At 45.2% G+C, this 25,150-nt stretch overlaps 1 protein-coding gene across 1 annotated transcript; it reads right to left on the bottom strand.

Moving 5' to 3' along the window:
- Positions 1 to 6,011: 6,011 nt before the first annotated feature.
- On the bottom strand, positions 6,012 to 14,185 carry LOC121627009 (alpha-tectorin-like). The gene is made up of 15 exons (XM_041965768.1): positions 14,137 to 14,185; positions 13,691 to 13,779; positions 13,412 to 13,463; positions 12,001 to 12,130; positions 10,466 to 10,706; positions 10,084 to 10,240; positions 9,825 to 9,915; positions 9,396 to 9,458; positions 8,904 to 9,106; positions 8,439 to 8,570; positions 7,874 to 8,061; positions 7,475 to 7,626; positions 7,130 to 7,366; positions 6,856 to 7,018; positions 6,012 to 6,104 (listed from the first exon to the last, which is right to left on the bottom strand). The coding sequence occupies exons 1-15, from the start codon at positions 14,183 to 14,185 to the stop codon at positions 6,012 to 6,014; spliced, it is 2,040 nt and encodes a 679-aa protein (XP_041821702.1).
- Positions 14,186 to 25,150: the final 10,965 nt, after the last annotated feature.

Below are 25,150 nucleotides of genomic sequence, written 5' to 3'. Positions count from 1 at the left end.
GGACTACAGGAGCGAGGTGAGCCGCCTGGCCTCGTGGTGTGAACACAACAATCTCTCTCTGAATGTGGAGAAGACGAAGGAGATCGTTGCGGACTTCAGGAGAAGACGCCCCCAGTATGCCCCCCTTACCATCAATGGTCCTACGGTGGAGAGGGTAAGCAGCACCAAATTCCTGGGTGTGCACGTCACTGAGGACTTCTCCTGGACCACCAACACCACATCGCTGGCCAAGAAAGCAGACCAGCGCCTCTACTTCCTCCGCAAACTGAGGAAAGCTAGAGCCCCGCCCCCCATCATGCACACCTTCTACAGAGGCACCATCGAGAGCGTCCTGACCAGCAGCATCACCGTGTGGTATGGCGCCTGCTCCACGTCCTGCAGCCGAGAAGATCGTCGGTGCTTCCCCCCCCCCCCAACACACACACACACACACACACACACATATACACCCTGGACTCTACAAACTCTCACTGATGTGAACCCCTCCCCTCAGGAAAACAACACACAGTCACTTTATTCACCACCAGTTGTTAAGCTAATTCTTTTTGCACTACCGTTTACATTTGCACTATCACACTCTCAATGTTTCATTGTTTAGTTTGTACAGTTTTTATTTATCTCTTTTTTAATATATGTCCTGTCACAAAAGGTTGAAGAGTAACGCAATTTCGATTCTCTGTTTGTCCTGTACATACTGCAGAATTGACATTAAAGCTGACGCTGACTTTGACTTTGACGTTTGTTTCCCCGGTGGACTCTGTGGACTAATATATGTATAATTATTGTCAGCTGACTCTGTTCAAAACAGCAGAAAAAGGGGTTAAGGTGTGCAACAAGATCAAATTTCTGAAAAGCCAAGCACTTGATTAAAACACAACTTAAAAAAGGGCCCCAGCTAAAAGTCTTCTTAAGGAGACTCCCTCGCGGGTGCGCCTCCTGATTCGGCGGTGCCCCGCCGTTGCTACTGATGCCGCCGCCGCTGATGCTGCCGCTGATGCTGCCGCCGCTGATGCCGCCGCCGCTGACGCTTCACCCTCTCGTCCTCTCGAATGGTACCCTTCGTCTGTCTCTCTGGCTCACTCCTCGTGCTTCTCCTCTAGCGTCCTCTCACGCTGCTCCTCTCGCACACCTGTGTTCAATTGCCCTCATTCCCAGAGGGAAAACCCACAACGCTTTCGTGCGCACAGCAGGCGCGCACCCAGTGCCGACAGGTGTTCCAAATCAGGAGTTGAGCTCGTGCACCCAGGGGAAGGGGGAAGAGGATCGACTTGTGCAGAAAAAAAATAAAGTCACACACCCTGTGACAATTATGGTATGTATAATATTAAGAACTGAGTCACTTTTGTGTGTGTAAATCTTATTTTGATGTAGAATTGACTTTTTAAATGGATCAATGTTGGATCATGTCCAGGCCAGTAGGGGGCGATAGTGGAGCCTGTGTAACTCGGGGACTGCCTCGATCGACGCACCGCTGGCTGCTCGTCCATCTGCCGATAGCGACCTGTGGAGCAGCAACAGACGCTTCGGTACATCGACTCTCCTGTTATCAGGTTAGTTTGGTCCGGCAGCCCACTGATCGTTATCCATAGAGTTAATGTCTTTCAAGTAGAGCCTTGCTTTTACTTTTAAAAGCCTGTCCATGTGAGTAAAGTCAGTGATGTAAAGTTAGCCCGCGGTAGCATTGGCCGGGGCTAGCATGTTAAAAAAAAAAAAGCTGAAATAACAGATACTGAGGAAAAAGTGAATTTATGATGCCGATAAATTCTGCCGAGAGAGACCTGTCTGGCTGCTTGTCCGACCAAATGAAAGCTGCAACAGAGGCAGGATGAACTTGCAGGATGTCAAAGTGAATTTAGGAAAGGAAGTGGTAGCTCCATCCAGCGTCGTGTCTCTAGGCTGAAGTAAGGAACGTGTGCGTTACCCAAGAAACATGGCTGCGATGTTCCTTGATGTACTGAGGTGATGTCCTATTGAAGCAGGGGAGTCTGAAGCTACTTGCAGTGTGAAGTGTTTAGCTGGAAAACAGACTTTTGGAATAGGAGAACCATTCAGGTAAATATTCAGGTAGGATGTGAAATTTTCAACAGGCACAAAGTCGAAAATGGGTCACAGCAAAGGAAGGTTATAACTCCTCCTATACTATTCTATATTCTGAGAAATGACTGATAAATGACAATCATTACTTATGGTGAGACCTTTATTTGTAGGTGATCGGGGAGAAGTCATGGGAGTCATATAGGTACAAGACTGCAAGAAGTTTTCAATTAAACAAAAAAAAAAACACAAGACAAAGTGGAAACCCAGCATATAGTTTTATTGGTTTGGGCAGGTAATTGATTTCTTGTGAAGTGGACATGTTTGGACCCCTGAGACCACTTTGGAGAATTTTTAAGCGGAGATACTTTGGTGTGATATGATTTTGTATATCTGCAGACGTAGCTGACTGCTGCTTACCTGGTACACCCATGACAACAAAATGTTCCAAACATTATTTTACATATTGACATGGTGGTAGTCTGAGGATGTCTTCTCCTCTGTTGTTACCTTCCACACAGAAATGCCCAAAACTGCAGTTCCTCAAATGGCCACTTGAGGCTGGCTCCAACGGCCAGTCAATCCTCATAGACCCCCCTATTAAAACGCCCAACCTAACAGCAGGAATACACATGTTTACAGCCTGGTAGAAAAAAGGTTTTGGGTTCTCTAGCTAATTTCCCCGTTCATGACAGCTGAACAGGCAGTGGATTTTATATGACTCACTTGTGAAAGTTATATTAAGACTTGTAGTTATGCATAACTATGGACATGGCCCCTTTGAGTGACAGCTAGTTGCTATGTTTCAGCAACCAGGCTTCATTCGGTCTGTCTCAGCTCCACCCACGCTCCGCCTCTTTGCCCATGTTTGGATCAGCCAGGAGTTTGGTGGAGTCACTTCAGAAATGGTGACTGCTGGAGCCACTGTCACTGAGCTTCAATCCGATACCTGAGGGTGACGTCACAGAGACTACACCCATGTTTGATGCCGTCTGCGTTCAGCCACAATGTTAAAGTTTGGGCACCCCATGACATTTGAACTCTCAGATAACTTTTGCCAAAGTCTCTGACCTACGTCAGCTTGTTAGGTCTATGGCTTGTTCACAGTCAGCGTTAGGAAAGAACAGGTGATGTGAATTTCAAAACTTTAGAAATACTGAAGATTCAACAGACTCTGGAGTGACGGTTCTACTGAGCAGCAACACCTGTGCAGATATGAGCTTCATGGAAGAGTCATGAGAAGAAGACTTTCCTGCATCCTCACCACAAAAGTCAAAGTCGTTTGCAGAGGAACATCTGAACAAGCCTGATGCATTCTGGGAAAAGGTCCTGTGGAATGATGAAGTTAAAACAGAGCTTTTTGATCGCAGTGAGCAAAGTTATGTTTGGAGGAAACAGGCAGCAGAATTTCATGAAAAGAACACCTGTGCAACTGTCCAGCATGGCGGTGGATCGATCAGGCTTTGGGCTTGTGTTGTAGCCAGTGGATGGGGAGCATTTCACTGGTAGAGGGAAGTAAATACCAACAAATTCTGCAATCAAGCATCAAAACATCTGTAGAAAAGGTGCAGATGAAAAGAGGATGGGGTCTACAACAGGAAAACAATCCTGAGCACACCTCAAAATCCACAAGGGACCACCTTAAGAGGGACCAAGCTGAAGGTTTTGCAGTGGCCCTCACAGTCCCCCGACCTAAACATCATCAACAGACTGTGGATAGACCTTAAAAGAGCAGAACATGTGAGACGACCCGAGCATCTCCCAGAACTAGAAGGACAAAAGGGCGAAAATCCCCCAAACAAGACCCGAAAGACTTTTACCTGGATACAGGAAGTCTTTACAAGCTGTGACAGTTGCCAAAGGGGGTGTTGCTAAGGACCGACCATGCAGGAGGCCCAAACTTTTTCTTCAGGCCCTTTTCCTTTTTTCTCACTTTGAAACTGTAAAAGGTGGAAATAAAAAAAGGATCTTGCTTAAAATATGAAAGAAAGGTCTTTAAATTTATAATGTTTGGAAATCAATCATCTTTTACTCACTTAGCTTTTCACAAGAAGAGACACTTTGATCAGGGGTACCCAAACTTTTCATGCCACTGTACATCTTAATATGAGTATGGTTAGAGGGATCAAAAAGCACAAACTGAATATTCAGTTTAATTGTTTTTTTATTACGGATTTGAATGTTTCTTTCAAAGTGGTAGTTGTATTGATTAATTTCACATTTTATGACTAAAATCTAATTGAAGTTTCATTTCACCCTGTTCACCTGTAGTGTCTTGCTTGATGATGTCATCGAGAAGGAGCTTAAACTTTCAGATAAAATGAAGAAATGAAACGAATCAAAGTCATAGTTTTGATTTTCCCACAAACCTTTTTATTTATTTTCTTGGTTGGAACAACAGTAACATAATAAAGATCAACAGCACAAGTCATATCTCAGCGTCATGGAAGCAGCAGTTTTGGACTCAGTTGATATTTATTTCAAAGAGTCCGTCTGTCAGAGTTTTATTTAGTCGATGTGTTTTTGTGTTTGAGCCTGACAGCAGGATCCGGTCTTGTCTTTAGATTATCGGTACAGTGAGGCTACACAGATCAGCTCCGACTGACCTGGAATCTGTAAATCAACGTGTTGATGCTGCGTTTGCACTGAATTCACTGTTTTCCTCACAGTGGACTTCTAGACCTTATTGTGGCAAAACTGAAGTCATGTTACAGGCACAAGCTGACAGAAACGGCTGTCTCCAAAAAAGAACAAACAAGTCAATATGAAGGATTTTAAAGTTCTGCTATGGCGTCCTCGTGGCTGCCTCTTTTCTAACAAGTGTCTCCAAGATGGAACCTGTTCTCCACAGCTCAGTGAACTGCTTCAAAACCCTCATTTTATTCCTCTCACCCACTGCGCTATGCAGACAGCAATCATTAATCATCATTAGTAATCCTTAATAACATGTGATTATTGTTATTAGTGGGAGAGTAGATATACCATAGAACGAATAACATGATTAGAATTAAAGCCAAGCTTCTTCACACACGTCCCTTCACCATATAGTTTTTATACTGTTTCATATTTCAGTGGAAAAAGGTGAAATCAAAAGAATGTGTTCCAGTTGCAGAAAATCTGCTGTGAGGACTGAGCTAGTCCTTTCAGGAGATGTTGTTCCAAAGGCCAAGGACTGACACACTCGGGATCTGGATCAGGACCAAGCAACAGTCAGGAATCATTGTGAAGGTGGACAGCCTGACGGTCAGTCCGAGTCACCGTGGAAACCACCTGAGAAGACAAGCAGACCAAACTGTGACTGATGTCTTTTCTCCAAACCTGCATCATGACTGAAGTCTCCATGTTTGACCCCCCCCCCGGTCCTCCCTGTCAGACTCACATCTTACTCCAACACCAGATCTTTAAATACCGCTCTTGTCATGGTTCGTCCGTCTTACTGTGTCTGTAATACTTCTCCAACTGATCTGAGAGCATGAGCATCACTGAATAACAGATGTACATGTTCACAACGTTGTCCACCACTAGAGAGCGCCACCTGCCCACTGCTGACCTGCCACAGACTCTTGGTAAAGAGGAAACAGTTGAACTCTGTTTGCTCGTCTGATTGTTGGTTTAGTAGATAGAGATGCAGCATCTAGTTCTGTCTCTGACTGAAGCCACAATGAGGCTCTTCTTGCTTATTACTGTACTCTCAAACCGCAGCGGTAGCCACTGATGATGATGATGATGATGGTGGTCCTGTCTGACTTAATTTCAGAGGTCAACACGACTAAAGCAGCTTTTATCCTGCTTGTTCAAACACATTCAAACGTGAGAGTTCACCTCACATCACCTCTGCATCAACACAAAGAGGAGATCTTGTAGCTGGACTTGATGTGTTTTGGTCCACCACACCTTCACTGGTCAGCAGGACTCTGCTCTCACCTCACTGGTCAGCTGCTCTGATGTCACCAGTCAGCAGCAGAGTTGTGTCTTACCTAATGAGTCCAGGTCATGGAGATGAAGGCCGGGGCCTCGTCTTCATACTTCAGCTTGGCAGATCTGCGTCTCCGAGAAGCTCCGTTACAGTTCTGGAAGTTAAAGACAGAGAGAGATGAAGTCCAGACTGAACAAGACCCACACTGATCCATTCATTGTGGACTGATGCTGCTGAGAGCAAACATCTCACCTTTCGTGTCCTTCAGTGTGAACATCTACATGTTTGACACTGGGACAATGAGCAGAAAGTACTCCTTCACCATTAATGCAAATCTGAATACACACGGTGACCAACAGACATTCTGATTGGCTGATGGCAGCTGTGATTTCTGGAGAAAACCTCAATCTTGTTTGGACTAAATTCATCATGTTGCTGCAGCGTCACCTGGAGGTGAAACGCCATCAGCTGTTTCTGGATGATCTAAATTTGGTTACAGCTGCACAGAGTGTTCCAGAGTGACGCAGGTCATGTGAAGCGGGTCAGGACTAGAAGAGTGAACAAACCAACAGGAGACAGACGGTCTTTGGTGGAGGTGATGGATGCTCAGCAGCAGTCTGACACATCTGCAAACTGCTGTTTTTACGGCTTTTAATCAAGATTGTTTGGGGCATTTTATGCATTTCTTCTAAAGAGGATGATCTAGAGGTGACAGGAAATGTGGAAAGAGAGAAGGGGAACGACGCGGAACCAAAGTCCTGAGCTGGAATCGACCCGGGAACACTGTGATCACGGATTACAGTACGTGTGTTAACCACGAGGCCGGCAGACGCCCTGTTCTAACTGTTTTCAGTGACTTGCTGCTGGTTTCATGAGTGTGTGTGTGGTGTGTTTGGGAGGCGTACCGGGGTGCAGGTCTGGTTCAGGTTGCCACACAGGTTCAGTTTGCAGTGCAGGTGGATATCGCCAGAGCTTCTAAAGAACTGGAACATGTTGAAGGAGAAGTAGCTGGACGTTCCCGCTCCGTTTCCCACCACATTCACCGTCTGATCATCGGGGTTCGCACAGCTGTTGACAAACAGGAAAACACACATCACATCAGAGCACATTTATGAACGAGTCCCTGCTTCTGATTCATTTGGAACAGCAGCGAGCAGCGACCGCCTCTGTGAGTCTCACCCGTCTACAATCAGGTTGTATCTCAGACTCTCAGCCTGGTCGGCTGCCCAGCAGGAGTCGGTCACCAGGGCGACCAAACCGTCATCCAGCCCGTCAGTCTCCAGCTGCACCCAGATCTGCTGGTTCAGCTGGACTTCAGTGTTGGAGTCCACAGCTTGTGTGCGTCCGGCGTCGGTGTAGGCCTTCATGGTCAGAGTGTAATTCCAAGTTCCAGATGTGATCTTCTCAATCACAGAGCTGCAGAGAACACACACACACACACACACACACACAGCTCAGCTGTCTTATACTCACAAACCTCTTCACAACAAGCTTCACAACACAAAGTTAACAGCCTCCACTCACCTGTCTTTGATTCTGAAGGTCACAGTGTTGACATCTGGCTGAGTGAAGACGCAGGAGAAGTCGATGTAGACTTGGTCCTGGCGAGTGATGTTGTCAGAGACGCTGTTGTTGCCTACGATGCTGTTCATGTAGATCAGTTGGCTGTTGTTGGCCTGCAGGGTCACAGAGATTCAAATTCATCACAACTCTTTACATTCAGCTGTGCAGTGTGACATTTGTTAGGTGTTGACTGGAGAGAATCAGCTTCATAGATGACCAACATCTCTAGAAACCAAGGAGGTCACAGCTGAAACCAAACCACAGAAAGATCCCAAACCAGAGGAGAGCAGGAGAAGCTCAGCAGAGTGCTGGAAGAGATTTGGCTGCTTGTTGAGAGTAAAGACGTGGTGGAGAACCCACCATGACCTCCGTCCCACAGGTGTTGCTGCTGTTGAAGCTGAAGGTCACCATGTGGTCCAGCTCATCTCTCTGACCCGTGCAGGTGGGGTCATTGAGGTGTAACATCGTATAGTCGATGCCTTTCTCCTCCAGGAGACACCCGACCACAGTAACTGAGGCTGAGTTCTCCTCGCAGACCGTCGGGTGACCTGAACGTCCAGCAGGACGGACGAGGGAAACAGGAACATGACCATGAGAGAGAGGACAGACTGAACAGACATTTACACCATGTGGGACACAACAAGTCAAACCATTCAGTCCTGCTTTGCTGACATTTGTCTTTTCTTTCATTCAGAGCTGCTCTACAGGCAGAAATAAAGGAGGGAACCAAACGACCAGTTTTTATGGTCGTTTGGTTCGTCTGTGCTCCTGATGACAAACATTCAGTCAAACTGAGTGCTGAAGGTCAGTTATCAGCAGCTCCACAATCTGTGTGAAACAACTCTCCCTGTGAGAAAACCCTGCAGCCTCTGAGGATCAGGACTCTGCACAAGTCAGTCGTGTTGTTGTGTCACAGCTGACGTACCCACGGTGTCATTCGATCTGTACGGGAAGGCAAAAATGGCCCGACAGAAGCAGCCGATTCCACCACTGATGGTCTCAGCACAGAACTCATGATCGCTGCAGATCCTTCCCTGACAGAAGGGCTGAGGGGGGGCTGAGAGAGACACAGAGAGACACACATGTAAACAAAAACACTGAAAAACTGTGTGCTTGAATAAAACAAGACTGAATCCTATCAAGAAAACTGTGGCGTTCACCAGAGTGACCGTCGATCTCCAGCACTGTGCCACGTACACACTGACCATTTTTAATATGAATTCTGTCACAAACACACAAGGACTGCAAGAACCTTGAAATCAACTTAATAAGGTGAGACAAAACAGTTTTTCTTCTGTCTAAATATAAAACAGATGAACATCACATTTAACTGTTCATGTGTCTGTTTTGGCTGTGTTGTTGAATTGAACTGAAGTGAGAGAAGTCTTACAGCAGCCGGCCGTTGACCTCCAGCTGTCCAGTGTGTCGTTGCTCCGCACGCTGCAGTCTCTGGCGTAGGCCTCCAGGAACTGACAGTTCAGACCGTCCACCGCAGGGTATTTGCACAAAGTGTCGATGCAGGCGTCTATGTAGGACTCTGGGTCGGTGTGGTTGTGACAGGCGGTGAAGGGCTCCTCCAACAGGAGGTTACAGCTGTTCCACAGATGTGAAGAGACAGAAAGGGAGACAGAAGGATGAAGTCCAGTCAGCGCTGTGTTACGTTCTATAACTGGGAATAAACCTAAACACGGGACAGCTGTTGAAGCTTCATGTCACACAGATTTCTGTTCACACAAAATGTGATTAACTCTGTTCCCCAAATGAGTTCAGGTGTGTTTATCTCCCATCCCTCCTCACATCACATGTCATTCAACATGTGATGGAACATGTCATTCAGCACACAGATGGAAGTAGAATACAGAGAGATGTTTCTTCTGCTCACCGTTCAGTCATCATGGTGCAGTTGATGGAACTGTCAGCAGTGTCATTGTACTGCACCTCACAGCTAGAGGGCGACACACAACACAAGGTGAGGACTGTTCCCCTGCTCTGACTTATTCAGATAAACACAAACACACTTTCTGAGTGTTATAGATACACATTAGCTTTGTGTCTTTGTTTCAGTCCACAAGTCAAAAGGCAGAAGAACCTTTCTTCTTTTTCAAGAGGCGTCCAGATCATTTCAAAGTCAAGTCCTGGAAATGCTCATTGTTGTGAGACAACCAAGAAATCACAACATACAGAGTCAACCAAAATATTAAGAGTCCAGACAAGTTAAGATGTGTTCAGGAACTGAATTTCAATATGAGACTACAAAGTACATTGAACCCTGTGATCAACAGCATTCAGTGGGTTGTGATTGAGGTCTCACCTGCTGCCATTGTTCTCAGGAAGTCTCTCATCACTCACAGTCGTGGAGTTGGCACACAATCCCTCCAGTTCCTGATCTAGTTCAGCAGGTCCTGGACAGGTTCAGAACAGGATGTGGGTCAGATCAGTATCAACGTTCATACTGGGTGAACAGCAGCTCACTAAAGGACAGCTGAGTTTAGTCCTGATGCCCCAGATGAGGGCTGAGCACCACAATTACTAGTCCTGTGTGGTGAGTGGCAGGATTTCAGTTTCTGTACCTATGAAGATGATCTGTGCAGTGTTCCCGTCAAAGAAGACAGAAGTGGTGGACTCGGGGTTCGACACGGTGACTGTGACTCCAGTTGGGTCCACAAAGACCTCCACACCGTTTCCCAGATCAGTCGAGCCGTTGATGGTCAGCACTGTGTTCCCCTCCTGCATCACAGCAGAGAGACAAAGTGGAGGAAACACAGCTTCAAACATCACAAACACACACAAACAGACTGTTTTCACTGCAACAACCACTGAGTTCACCAGAATTCAAACAACTGCTTCTAATGTCACTGAGAAGAAAGATGAGAGCTGACTCAGCAGAGGATGTGACGAGGATTTGGGATCACAGTCCACACTGACACCAGACTGTGGCTGTAGGTAGCTTACCTTAACTATCCCGCCTTGTTCCAGGTGAACATCATCCTGCCCCTGCAGCCGCAGTGTCACGCTGTCCAAAAAGCTCACATCTCTACGACGACGTTCCTGGAAGTTCGCCACCACGGTGAGGTTTTCGATTGGCGAACCTGTCAGCAGGGTGTACCCACACCGATCCTCCACAGTCTTCAGTTGGTCAATAAAGTCAATGACAGCGGGGCCGGTCACAGTGCAGATGGGGTCAAACATGCAGCTGATGGAGGCGGAGAGGGACAGAAACAACAAACACCATCAGCTGCTGCTGCTGAGGGCCGCGGCCACCAGGGGACCCTCAAACAAACAAACTACAGGAGTGAAGTCTTCTGTTCATGTTCATGTCATAATTGAGGCCTTTATCTGTGTAATATTTGATTGTCTCAGCTGGAGGTCAGGCAGTGTTTTGCCATGGGCTCGGTATAGTCTGTCTTTAGTGGCAAGTTGCCCTGATGACTGAGTTTCCACTGCAGCCTCACAGGGGAGGAAAACTGCGCTGACACACACTGTTGTCGTCCTGATTGGTAGCAGGACTGAATGGGGCCAACTTGTCATGTCTCCTCCATCGACTCAAAATCTTGTTTTGCAATATGTAAGGATTGGCCACCTGTTGAATTCATAATACAAACAAACAGCAGCTAATGACCGAAGTAACCGCTAACTGCTGCCAACTGGAAATGCTGTTCGCTCGTTAGCTCGGTTAGCTGTGCAACTAACGGTCTGGACTGGGAGCTTGGAGCACCTGGGGAGTGTTGGTGTTGTTCACACTGCTAGCAGAGCAGCTTTAGACCACCAGGAAGAGGAAGGTTTCAAGCCTGGAATATGGGGACCCAGTGGGGATTGCTGGCAGGGAGTGGTGCTGGAAAGGGCACCAGAACCGGAGCCAGGTGAGCAGGCAACGGAACCAGGCTCAGCAGCTTCTGAGTGAACACAGCCAGACCAGGGCCAAACAGCCTCTGATGGAGGCCAGTTTGATGATCATGAATACTGTACTGAGGTGATTTACAGTGGCTCCAGATGGGACTGTGAGACTTGAGGATGAAGACAAAGTGAGTTCAGAAAATGGAGGGGGGGGGGGGCAGGTGAAGTGGGAGAGGAGCGAGTGGGGGGTCAGGCATCAGTCAGAGCCCACCTCCAGAGGCCTGAGCTTTACTAAGTCCTCCTGAGGTACACAGTGGTACTACGAGATGGGATGGACCCAGGCTAGATAGTTAGCATGCTAACTTCAGTAGATCTCTCTGAGACACAACACATAGATGTTTCTGCTCCTCTTTTATCTCACAGATATCAGCCTCACTGTTCTCTCATCTCTTTGCTCCTATCAGAGCTGCATTTGAGCTGCGTTGAGTTCCTGCTGATGCAAACCCAACATTTCCTGCTGCTGCTGCTTCACATTAAAAGCTTCCTGCAGTCAAATCTGTTGCTCTCAGTGACGCGTCCCTGAATAAAGATTCCTCATCAAGTTCCTGTATCATCACAGCTCCTTCTCGTCAACGTGAAGCACACATACTTACACGTTGTTGCCACGACAACGCTGCAGTGGGGGACATCCATCAGTCTGAATGGTTGCCACACTATCACAGTAAGCAGTGGAGCAGGTGTCTGGGTTAGAAATGATCTCATCATCATAGACATACAAACCACCTGTGAAGTGAAGAATCAGGTTCAAATGTCAAAGTTCACTTTATAGTTTACAAACTGTCCAATAACAAGAGACAGCAACATATTAATACTACAGTTCAGTTTTGAAGGGAAGATTTATGGATCCAGTGGATTTCCCAACCTGACTGTCTGCATGCGCTGATGTCTTTGTAGATCGGGGTTGTGTTTGTCAAACTCACTGCATCTACACCCAGACCTGTGGCTAGTAAGTAAAACACCTAGACAGCAACAAACACAACCAATGTTAGGATCACAGAGCAGAGATCATGATTTCAGACATGATTAAAAGAAACTAAACTCAGTAGAAAAATGACTCTGTCTTGTCCGCTTGTTCAACTAAACATGACGTGTTGCCTTATTTTTGTTCAACTGATGGTAAAAAGTAACTGTGTCCAGATTTCTTCAAGTATTTGTAGTTTGATGTTTGTCTTTATTTAGATAGCCAACAGTAGAAAAGAGGGAGGGTCGCTATGCAACAAAGGTCCTGGACTGGACTCAAACTGGGGGTGTTGGGATCACATGGTTGCATGACGCTGTGTGGAGCTTTGATGTGATTCCAGCATCTTGAAATGATTCTGGTATCATACATTTTGGTGGAGAAATGAAACAATCCTGCTGAACTCTGGTGCAGTCTATGTGCTGCCTTCAATCCTTTGGTGTCAGTATCACTGGGTCACTTTGGGAGGGTGAGGGGTGATGGGGGAGCAGTGTGCATCGGTTTCTCCAAGTGTCATGTGCCGTGGCCTTCACAGTCAACGATCAAAACACCAAATGAGGGAATATCTTTTGGAAGAATGGTGTTCATCCCTCCTGTAGAGTTCCAGAGACTTGTAAAATCAATGGCAACAGCTCACAAAGACACTTTATGTTGGTTTTTCCTTTCATTTGACACTTCATACTCACATATGGACCCGCGTCTTCTGCTTCAAATTTCACAGCTGCTTGTGAGCCAAAGCTGCTTATTGTCAGAGAAAACTGTAAAGAGCCAACAGAGGAGTTACTGTCAGTATTAGGAAATTTACTCCAAGAGATTTCAGAAAAGTTCTTGATCATTTGTTCTTTTGAGTGTTTAAACAGTTAAATTTCTATTTATTGAGTCATGACAGTGAACAACACTCACAGGAAGTGAATTGATATTCCCACTCAACTCCACTGAGCATATCAGTGGGCTGGAAATATTCAAATTCTGATGGTAATGTGTTTCATTGTCAACCACTGCATTGTAGGAAAATGTCTCATTATCGAGTGCAGGCCCAATAATACAGTCCATACTCATGTTGAAACAGGCTTTGAATCCATCATCCGAGGCGTTCACCTGTTAAAGAGACACAACGAGTGAATTCACAAAAGAACTTTTCTACAAAGAGCTCTGGCCAACTTCACTTCACTCAGTGAGTTGTGGAGGTTTCAGTCAGAGCTCTCACTCTTCTGGATGTTACATCAGTTGATGTTCAGACATTCAGTGTCACTGCACTGGACATTAATGAGACACTAGATGGACAAAGACAGATATTCTCAAGCATCAGGCTCCTTCCTACTTACATACAGCGTTGTGAACTGCTCTCCATAATATGTGATGGGACAAGAGGAGATGTCTAATGTTGCAGAACCAACAAACTGCTGCTCAGCACCTGAAGACGATGGAGACACATGAGACGTCAGAACTAGAGTCTGTGAGCTGGTTGGACAACAGGGAAGGATTCAGATGTTGACTTCATGAAGGAATAAAACAGAGTTTGTTTATCAGTCAATCAAAACTTTTCATATCACATCATGAGGTCCCACTTCTTCTTAGAAACAAAGAGGTGTCAGGAACATCTCTCCATATTTGGCAGATTATCAGCACTTAAAGTTTCTGACTGACTTCAAGTCTTTCTGCTCTTTGTCCTCAGACTGTTTGCTAATTTATTATGTTGCTTCTACTGAAGTCCCTCAACTCGTCTTGTGGGTGGAGTTTCAACATGGCTGCCTCGGGCGTGTGTGCTTACCAGGCAGCAGCCCAATGAGAGCAGACAGGAGGAGCAGGGGGCGGAGCATGTTGGAGGAGGCCAATCAGCTGGCAGAGAGCTGGAAGACACACAGTTGGACAGAAAGTCACAGCCACATTCAAAGTTCAAGTCTTTTCCTGACAAACAGGAAATAAAGTCCATGAGCAGGATTCATACTGTACAAATGTGGATTTCCATGACACTTCCATGACTTCTCCAGGTTTTTCCATGACCGCACAAACCCTGCATGTCTGTGATTGGTCTAAATGTTGCAGTATTCAGTCGCTGTGAAAGACATTTTTTCACAGCAGAACACTGACGTCACATCTGAGCTCATTCTCCAGGCTGAAAATTACTATTTTTTCATCATCCATTAATCTGCAACTTTATTTCTCAATTCATTGTTTGGTTTATAAAATGTGAGAAAACTGTGAAAAGATTTTAGCTCAGTTTCCCAAAGTCCAACAATAAAGCTCATTGAAGTCTTCAAATTACCTTTAAAAACCCTTTTATCCAAATATTTCTCCAGTTTAGCAGCAACAAATAATTCATATCAATGATGAGAATAAGCTCTTACTCAGACTTGTTGAATGGAGAAGCACAAAAAATGACCTCTTATGATCTAAATGTATCTGAGATCCCTTTTTGTACCTTGAATTAAAAAGTGTTCATACCCAGCTGGCGTGTTTTTGCACACCTCCATTTAAATTTGTAACTCTGATGGAGGCTCAGAATCCTGAAACAATGACTGAATATTGAAATAACACAGTTTGAAGTCAGCCAGCACGTTTTGAACACTCGTGCTAAACAGAGCTGAAACAATTCGACAGTTAATCCATTAATCTGATGGACAAAAAATGAATCTGCAACCGTTCTGATCATCAGTGAATTGTTTCTCGTCCGCCTTGAAAATGTGAGCGTGCAGCTTTTCTTTCACGTCATGTCAATTGAACATCTTTGGGTTTTGAACAGTCGTCAAACTGTTTGACTAAACGAGTTGTTTCAGGACAGCACCTCAGGCTTTAGGACATTTTGTTGGACGATTGTTTTTGTATTTTCTCAGATTTTTCTTTTTCAAATGATCAGCTGTCGATTTGGAAATGAATGGATCGTGAAGATAATCGATGATCTACATCAAGTTGTGACCGTAATACTGACGTTCTCCTCGGTTGTCTGCGCCGCGCTCACCTGCACGACTTCCTAGATCTTCTGTAATAACGCTGTAATAACTGCCGACACAGTGACTGACTATCAGTCTGGCACAAAACACACTTTGTTTTACTCCAGAAGCCGTTTTTAACTCACACTGTCAACAGTGACGTGTTGATGTGAACTAAGATGTGTTCAGATGTGAATATCAGTGGAGAGAAGAAGAGACAGACGAGGAGGGGGCAGGTTGTCTTACCCTCTGGAGGTCTGATGGAGGATGAGGAAGATGAAGGCTGCTGTTCAGGAGACTCTGATGGTTCTGTTGCTCTCTCGCTCTCTCTCTCTCTTTTTATGTGCGTCCTCGCTGCTGTTCACACCCAGGGAGGTAGAAGGGGCGGGGCTACAGGTGGAGCCAACCAGTGGTGTTTGATGCCTTGTTAATGCACTCTGGCACCTTTTTTACATTCAAAGCACACGTCTTAATCAGTGAAAATGAATAACCTTTATACAATCATGTGTCCACAAAGACAACAAATATTTTTCCATCATGGCAGAAAACATTTTGTCAAAGATGGAACACAATGACCGTTTATGAGCAGAACCACGGACACGAGCCCTTCCTGTCGTCTGTTAATTATGTCAAAGATCAAATCTGACGAACAATTTGCATCACATTTGTGCAGTTTACGGGGTTTTCTCAACCAAACTGGGAACATTAGAAGATGTTTCTGTCAGATTGAGCCTTTCTGTTGAGACCCAACACAGTCACACGTGATGAGCTACCTGTCATGTAAATATGTCCCAACCCACCTGTAGGTGCTTTACTGTACTGTCTATGCTCTTAATTAAAGGATTCCACACTCTGTGCTCCACATACCAACAGAGTCACGACTGTCGAGCAGAAGAATGTAACTGAGCAAGAAATCCTTTGACATGTTCATGAAGAAGGTTTCCTGAACGAAGACTGGAGCTGAGCAGCGCCTGCCATCCTCACAGATCTCGTGGGTTAAAGTTGGAGAAGAACATCAGAGACGTATTTAGGTTTTAAACCATGTGGTGATGAATATAGAAGCAGCAGTTTTATCAATCCTCAGTCGGTTCTCTAACTGACAGGAAGTCAGTGCAGAGAGTTGAGAACTCAGTGCTGCTCCTTTATCAATCAGTGGTGAAGGACCAAAGTCAATATCTGATCATTTGTCAGAGTGTGTTTCAGCCCATTAGACTTGTGGGCTCAGTCAGCGTTGCTCTGCTGATTGGAGCCAGATTTAAAACCAAACATGGTGAAGCTGCTTGTAGCTGCTCAGGTGCACTGACAAACTGGAACAAATGTCCTGAACATGCGACACCTGTGTCACACCTACAGGTACGGTATGTGACACATGGCTCATCACCTGCTGACAGAGTGTTCCTGGCTGAGCGTGTGAACCCATAGACAGGCATGAAAGGTACGAGGTCGTTAACTCAGGAACTCATCAACAGACTCATTATCCTGTCTCCTGTGAAATGAGACCGAACAATAGTTTGACGTTTGCTGCAGAGATGAACTCTCTGCACTGAAACTCATCCAGTCATCACTGTCAGTACACTGGGACACACACACACACACACACACACACAGGCAGAAGACACACCTCCACTCCATGACTGGAGTGACGAGAAAGGATAGAGGAGGTCTGAACCCAAATGTGACCATTTAAAGTGTACTTTAAAACTCTTTCCAAAGATATGTATATATATATGTACACACATATGCATCCTTTGACCCTTACTGGTGTACAACATAGGACGGAAGATCAGCCATTACCTCTGCAGGGGGCTGGGGCTTCCCAGGTAGCAGTGGAGCAGGTAGATTCCCGCCTTCGACACAGGATGCTTGTGGGCCAGGTGTCATCTGAATGGGCCAGGTTGGCAGCAACCCAACAACTAGCTGCAACCAAGCCAGCAACAGGGGTAGAGCTACATGCCACTTGGTCCAATAGGAAGTGAGAACAAGTGGGGCCACTGGAGCTGTGGGGATGCATCGACTAGGAGATTCGATGTGATAGAACCGGACACTGGATCGCAGGATATCTTGGTCCAAGCTATGGTAAGCCAAACCCCTGCATATCAGGTTCCTTGTCCAGTCAGTCCACAACATGCTTTCAACTCCATCAAACTCTTGTACTGGGGCAATACTGAGACTTCTGCTTGCGCCCTGTGTTCTCGGGTTTGGACACTGGAGCACATTCTCAGTGGCTGCCTGAAAGCCGTGGGAGACGGCCACCATCGTCGGCAGCATCACCAGGTACTGCAGGCCATAAGACTGGATTGAGCCTATAGAAGTTCACTGCAGAAGATTTGTTGGTCGGCCCCTCTGCAAGGCATTACATCTCCTGGACATAGCAGGTGTCAACAAGAGGCAGACCTTCATACACAACACTAAGGCAGCAGAAGGAGCCTCAAAATGGCTGTGTTTGAGGAGGACCGAGCGGTGGAAGCTTACTCAGACACAAGCCAGGGTCTGATCAGCCCCAGCTGGGTTACCCAGGTGAGGGTGTCTGATCTTATCGGCACTGATGGATCTCACTACACTTTTCTCAACCAGACTGGGAACATTAGAAAATGTTTCTGTCAGATTGAGCCTTTCTGTTGAGACCCAACACAGTCACACATGATGAGCTACCTGTCATGTAAATATGTCACAACTCACCTGTAGGTGCTTTACTGTACTGTCTATGCTCTTAATTAAAGGATTCCACACTCTGTGCTCCACATACCAACAGAGTCACGACTGTCGAGCAGAGGAATGTAACTGAGCAAGAAATCCTTTGTAAAGGTAGTTCATGAAGAACATGGGTTAGGGTTCAGAACATCCTGAACATGCGACACCTGTGTCACACCTACAGGTACGGTATGTGACACATAGCTCATCACCTGCTGACAGAGTGTTCCTGGCTGAGCGTGTGAACCTATAGACAGGCATGAAAGGTACGAGGTCGTTAACTCAGGAACTCATCAACAGACTCATTATCCTGTCTCCTGGGAAATGTGACCGAACAATAGTTTGACGCAGGTGTCAACAAGAGGCAGACCTTCATACACAACACTAAGGCAGCAGAAGGAGCCTCAAAATGGCTGTGTTTGAGGAGGACCGAGCGGTGGAAGCTTACTCAGACACAAGCCAGGGTCTGATCAGCCCCAGCTGGGTCACCCAGGTGAGGGTGTCTGATCTTATCGGCACTGATGGATCTCATGTGTACACAGAACAACAGGGACCAAGGATGGAGCCGTGGGGAACACCACAGGTCAGAGGGGCCACAGAAGAGGAGGCATTACCGAGCGCTACTGAAAACTGACAACAAAGATTTTAACCAGTCTAAAGCAGTCGACGATCTTCTGTAAATCTTTTGATAAAAATGGTCATCTAGAAGTCTGGAGTCTGAAAGTTTTACAGTCCAGAGGGTCGAGGTTCAGTTTCTTGAGCGATGGGTGAACCAATGCATGCTTAACACAGGAGGGAACACAGGCAGTGGACGCAAAGCTATTTCTGACTCAGGAAGCAGGAGGTGGAAGGAGGGACTTAAAAATGACAGCTTTGTGGTGACAAACACATAAGTTAGCCTCACAGAGATCAACACACATTAAAACCACAGGAGAAAACTATGACCGGTGTATGTCCCTGTCTGTAAGTCGGGCTCTCAACTGGAAAGATTTCACAACTGTCTGTAAAGATCACAGTAAAAGAAGAACCAGAGGGGCCGCAAAGAGCAACATTAAAATCTCCTAAAGTCAAGACTCAAGAAAGTGAAGAGCAGTAAAAGCTAAAAGCTCAGAGTTCTCCTGAATCAGAACGTGTTTGTCATTCGTTTGGAAATCCTGGCAGCCCTTTAGTTTATTTTTCCTTGAATTTTGTTCATTTGAATTTTATTTTTTAATTTCATTGCATATATTTATTCTATTATTGGGGAAATCCCAACAGCTTTTTTGTCAGATTTTATCCAATTCAGTTTAAGTCTTTTTTAAAATTAATTAATTAACCCAACATTTTTATTTATGAATGTATCTATTTAAACACTGCTTATGAAAGCCTTCCAGCCCCCTTCTTTACTTTTACCTAATTGGATTTTATTTTACTGTATTTTTCTTTTTTGTTTGTTTATTTATTTTCTATTAGCTCTGACAGCCCTTTAGTCCAATGTGTTATTTACTGTAATTAATTCTGTTTATTATTAATTTATTATTATTGGGTTTTTTCATCATGTTTGAGGACAGCTAATCCACAAGACGGCAGTGATGCGAGATGGACACCAGCGGCAGTAAAACGTAGAAGAAGAGCGGAACCTTTGGTGTGAAGGATTTTCAGTCAAACAACATTAGAGTACGTGCACATTGCAAGCGGTCCTACTAAAGAAACGCTTGAAGTCTTGGTCAAACTTCAGACTTTCTACGTCGAAAATGTCGACAGTTGTCGACATGTCCTGCGAGAGCTCTATCACTCTGGGTCCAGCGCTGCCTTACTTTACCTGTGACCTAAATAAATTCTACATCTGTGAAATGAAGATGTCTTCGGCTTGTTCTTGGGCTTCCAACTAAAGAATCGGGCTAACAGTAGCCAGGTACGAGGAGGAGGCTTCAGGTTTGAGGCAGGAGATCGACCCGCAGAGGAGCCAGCTGGAGCTTCTGCTGCAGCCTGTAGTGAGCGTGAGCACCGGTTGTGAGCGATTGTTTCGCCCCATAGTCACCAAGTAAATGTTGGACCCATTTTCCACAAGCAACATATCTTTGATAGGGTTTTGGTTAGCTAATGTTGTGCTAACTGAATGCTAACAAAATGTCGGATAATCAAGGATAATTAATCTGCGGGTATTTAGCAAAATGAAACGTCAGCCTATCTTTGTGTCGGTGCATCTGTGAAGACTCGCATTCATCTAGGTTATGGTGAAACCAGGAAAAAACAGTCAGTGTTGTTGCCGCTGAGTTTGTAAAGTGTGGGGGCCTGCACCATACAACTTTTTGGTCTACAGTGAACCAACCAGCCTACAGATTTCTACCCACACATTTTCTTCTCTGAAGGAAGGTCTTCCACCACTGGAGGACCACCAGGGAGACAGCGAAAGACGAGTGGAGTGACAACCAGGATACTGCTGAAACTGCAGCAAGCACCGGCTTGTTTTTAGCAGGAAAGCTAGCGAGCTTCTGATCCACCTCCTCCAACATAAACTACAAAAGCTACAGCTAAAACTAGCTGCTACCTGCTGTTGAAGAGCCGTGAGCAATTTGCTCTCTTCAGCATGCCGCCCCTTACTTCTCCATCTGGGTGCCATCCTCAGATGGACCATCCTCGAACTCCATACCGGCTCAAAGAAGACAAGGTAGTCACTCTGGGAGCAACTCAGAGCGCCACTGGAGGGGAGCTCGACTCTACAGTCCCAGTCACCCAACATCCAGACCGGAACCCCTGGCTTCTCCAAGGAGTCAAGCCCAAGCGACTGATCAGTTCCACTCCGGCGGAGATGCCGTGGTCCAAAATCCAGAGGAATAAAAGGAGCAATACGTTGACCTCCCTCTGCACTCGAACTGAGCAACAGGTTTGATGCTCTGGACGAGCTGGAATTCCCACCGCTCCCAAAAGGCTCCAACCCGAACACCCTGCAGTCATCGCCCAGGTATGCACCTGAACCAGCCGACATCACGGTTCTCCGGGTCCGCTCTGCACAACCCCATAAGAGCTGGCAGAAAAGTCCGTCACGGTCCGTCACAAAACGGGACCCTGCCAGGAGATTCAAGATTCAAGAGTCTTTATTGTCATTGCACATGTCAATGAAATTTTCATTGCAACCCCCATGTTAGATGGTAAGAAAGATAAGACTAGAAAGAGTGAATAAAATTAAGATAACTACAATAAAATAAAATAAACCAACATGCAATAAAAAAAAATATTCGTGAAGCAATTAAAAATATAACAGAATGAAAATATACTGAGGCAATAAAATATACTAAACAATAAACAATAAAATATGGAAGTGAAATGTGCAAACAGAATAAAATATACAAGCAGCATAAAATATAAAATATACACAGTGAAATGTACCGACAGAATAAAATATGCCAATGAAACTGAAATGTGCTGATATACTAAAATGTATATAATTATAGTATATGTGTGTACATAAAAGTCAAGTACACAGAAGGTGCAGGTGGAGGTAGAGGTGTAGGTGTAAAGTACGACCACAGGCCCCCCTACTACCCAGCTGACGGACCCTCCAAACACCATCATCATTGAGGAGAAACGTGCGGATGAGGGGGGCACTCAGGCTGTCTTTCCCAGGTGCCACTGTTACAGACATAAGGAGGAAAATTCCAGACATCAGGAGATCTTATCCAGAGGCCGACAGATCATCCACGCAGGTACGAATGATATCTCCAAACAGCAGTCCGAACATCTAAAGCGGGATTTTATCGACCTTTTCAATACGGTCAAACAGCTTCAGTCAGGTGTTTTTATCTCTGGCCCCACCCCCACCTGTGTCCGAGGAATTGGCAGTTTCAGCAGGCTGCTCAGCCTGAACACCTGGCTTTGTATGTTTTTAATAGAAACGTGGCTTGGCAGTGACGGACCTGCAAACCTCATCGAAGCCTCACCCCCCAGTTATGACTTTTCATATTCTATTAGAAATGGTCAAAGAGGAGGGGGGACAGCCTCAATCCTTTTAGCAGCACATGGTTTTAAAAACATTTTGTTTGGTGAGTACATGTCTTTTGAATATCACTCTTTTCTTTTAGCAGTCCTCCCACACTATGTTTGACTACTACAGACCACCTGAACGATGCACCTTTTCTCAACCAGACTGGGAACATTAGAAGATGTTTCTGTCAGATTGAGCCTTTCTGTTGAGATGAGCTACCTGTCATGTAAATATGTCCCAACCCACCTGTAGGTGCTTTTCTATACTGTCTATGCTCTTAATTAAAGGATTCCACACTCTGTGCTTCACATACCAACAGAGTCACGACTGTCGAGCAGAGGAATGTAACTGAGCAAGAAATCCTTTGTAAAGGTAGTTCATGAAGAACATGGGTTAGGGTTCAGAACATCCTGAACATGCGACACCTGTGTCACACCTACAGGTACGGTATGTGACACATAGCTCATCACCTGCTGACAGAGTGTTCCTGGCTGAGCGTGTGAACCTATAGACAGGCATGAAAGGTACGAGGTCGTTAACTCAGGAACTCATCAACAGACTCATTATCCTGTCTCCTGTGAAATGTGACCGAACAATAGTTTGACGTTTGCTGCAGAGATGAACTCTCTTCACCTTCAATAAAGGAGGAAAAAATCTGCCCCCCCATCTTGAATGTGCATGAGTGGGTGTCACTCAAAGCCTCTTCTTGGAGAATGTGTCAGCAACATCGAACGTCTCAGTTTAACAAAGTCAGTATGAAAGTGAGGGTTGCAAAGTTAATGGAGCCTGTTCATTTAGTCAATCTATCAATAAAAACGTATCGATAGAAATACATAATTCTGCCTAAATAAGTCAGAAGTAAAGTCAACCGGTTATTTACATACACATGCATAACAGCCAATGATGGGCTGGGTATGTGGCCATGTGACTTCAGGCCAATCACATTCCACATTCCCAGACTGGCAGACAGGCAGAAGACACACCTCCCCTGTTAATGACTGGAGTGACGAGAAAGGAGTGAATTATATAGAGGAGGGGTTCTTAACCTTTTTGACCTTGAGGCCCAATTTTTATAGTACAAAGTGGCCCAGGGCCCATAAAATATTTACACTGTATAGGTTTAATTGACCTCACTCATGGTTGATTTGTATTCAATAGTAAACCAAATTCACTTACAGTTTAACAAGCAAAAACCTTGTCAAATAAAATGACATGATACAATGGGATCATCACAAAGACTTTTATTAGACATGTGTATGTAAACCTGCACACACATCAAGCCACTGAACAGGCTGATAATTCCTGGCACAAATCAAGCCAGGACAAGATTTTTTTTTAAAGGATCAAGTCAGGCTTTTTAATTAAAAATAGGACCAATATTTAGATTTTACTTATAATAAATAAAAAAATTAAATAAACATAATATAAATATAAAACAATAAATTAATAAAAAGGTGACAAAATAAATACATTCAAATAATGATTTTTTAAAATTAAATAAACTCTAAATAAATTTGTATTAAAGTGCAAATGAAACTATAGCCTTATAATCTGCAAAGTCATTTGACAATTGCTTCAGCAGGCATGCAGAACCAGAAGAATCTTTATATCTGACAAGTCAACAATAACAACAATAATAACAATAATGAACAACAGTAATACAACTCCCTTTTTTATCTTCACCTCTTAATGAGACACTTGGGCCTGCCTCTGAGACATAATCAGATCCAGTCTGGGTGGAATGGGGGAAAGGCTCACTCTCAGCGTAGCCTCCAGCGTTGCTCTGAGTCTGTTTCGGGCTTTGGTCTTGGTTGTGGCCACAATGGAGAATCCTGATTCACACAGGTATGTAGTCGTGAATGGGAGAAGGAGTTTCACAGCCCTCAGTGCAAGACATGGGTGCTCCTTTGAGACAGCAATCCAGAAGGAACCCAGGTCCAGTTTGCTCCACTGCAACTTTAAAGTGCTGTCAGTGGAAACTTCCAGAAGCTGGGATTCCAGATGTGAGGGCAGAGCAACATCATTTGCAGTGGGATCTACTGAAAATGGGTCCAAAACCCACATGTTTCCCTCTCTGGGATCCTCAGGAAAGTAGTTATCAAATTTCTCTGCCAGTTGTGAGAGGTGCTGAGAGACTGAGTCACTGATATTCACCTGTGGGGAGTTTTCCAAAATATCAGACAAAAGAGGGAACATGTCCATCCTCTTTTCCTGGGCCCTCTTGGTCCACAAAGCAAGTTTCCTCTTGAAAGCTTGAACTCTGTCTGCAACAAAAAATATGTTGCTGTTTCTTCCTTGAAGTGAGATGTTCAGTTGGTTCAGCAGTGAAAAAATGTCACAGAGGTAGGCAAGTTTTGCTGTGAACACTGTGTTGGCAAAGTACTGTGCAAGATGATTGTTTTTCTCAGTAAGAAAAGAGAAGACTTCATTCCTCATTTCAAACAAACGCTTGAGGACCAGTCCTCTTGAGAGCCATCTCACTTCACTGTGATATAGCAGCTGGACGTGATCTGCATCCATGTCCTCGCAAAGCTTAGCAAAACATCTGGAGTTGGCAGCATTGTTTTTAATAAAGTTTATGGTTTTCACACTTAGATCCATCACCTGGTGGAAATCTGGAGACATCTTTTTTGCTGCAAGGCTTTCACGGTGGAGAAAACAGTGTGTCCATTTAGCTTCTGGTGCACGATCGAGTATCTGTCTGATGACACCCTGATGCCTGCCAGTCATTGATGCTGCACCGTCACTGCACACCCCGACACAGTTCTGCCAGTCTAAGCCGTTCTCAATGAAGTAGTTATCCATGCAACGGAAACATTCCTGAGCCGTGGTACGTGTTGGTAGTTCTCCACAAAAAAGTATGTCTTCGTGCAAACTACTGTCCCAGCGATAGCGAACAAAAACCAGCAGCAGTGCAGCATTTGTGACATCCGTTGACTCGTCTAGTTGTAAAGAGAAAAACTGGCTACTTTTTATTCTTTCAAGTAGTTGATGCTGTATGTCTGAGGCCATGTCATCGATGCGGTGACTCACAGTGTCGTTTGACAGTGGGATGGTCCTCAGCTTCTTTGCAGCGGCCTCTCCGATCATCTCACGGCACATATCAACAGCGGCAGGCAAAATCAACTCCTCCGCTATGGTGAACGCCTTCTTGCTCTGTGCCACACGTCTGGCTACGAGGTAGCTGGCTTTCAGTGCAC

This window comes from Chelmon rostratus, chromosome 23 (assembly GCF_017976325.1).
Source record: "Chelmon rostratus isolate fCheRos1 chromosome 23, fCheRos1.pri, whole genome shotgun sequence".
Lineage (NCBI taxonomy): Eukaryota > Metazoa > Chordata > Actinopteri > Chaetodontiformes > Chaetodontidae > Chelmon > Chelmon rostratus.
Note: the sequence above shows the minus strand (reverse complement) of the source record. Positions and strands in the feature narration are given on the sequence as shown.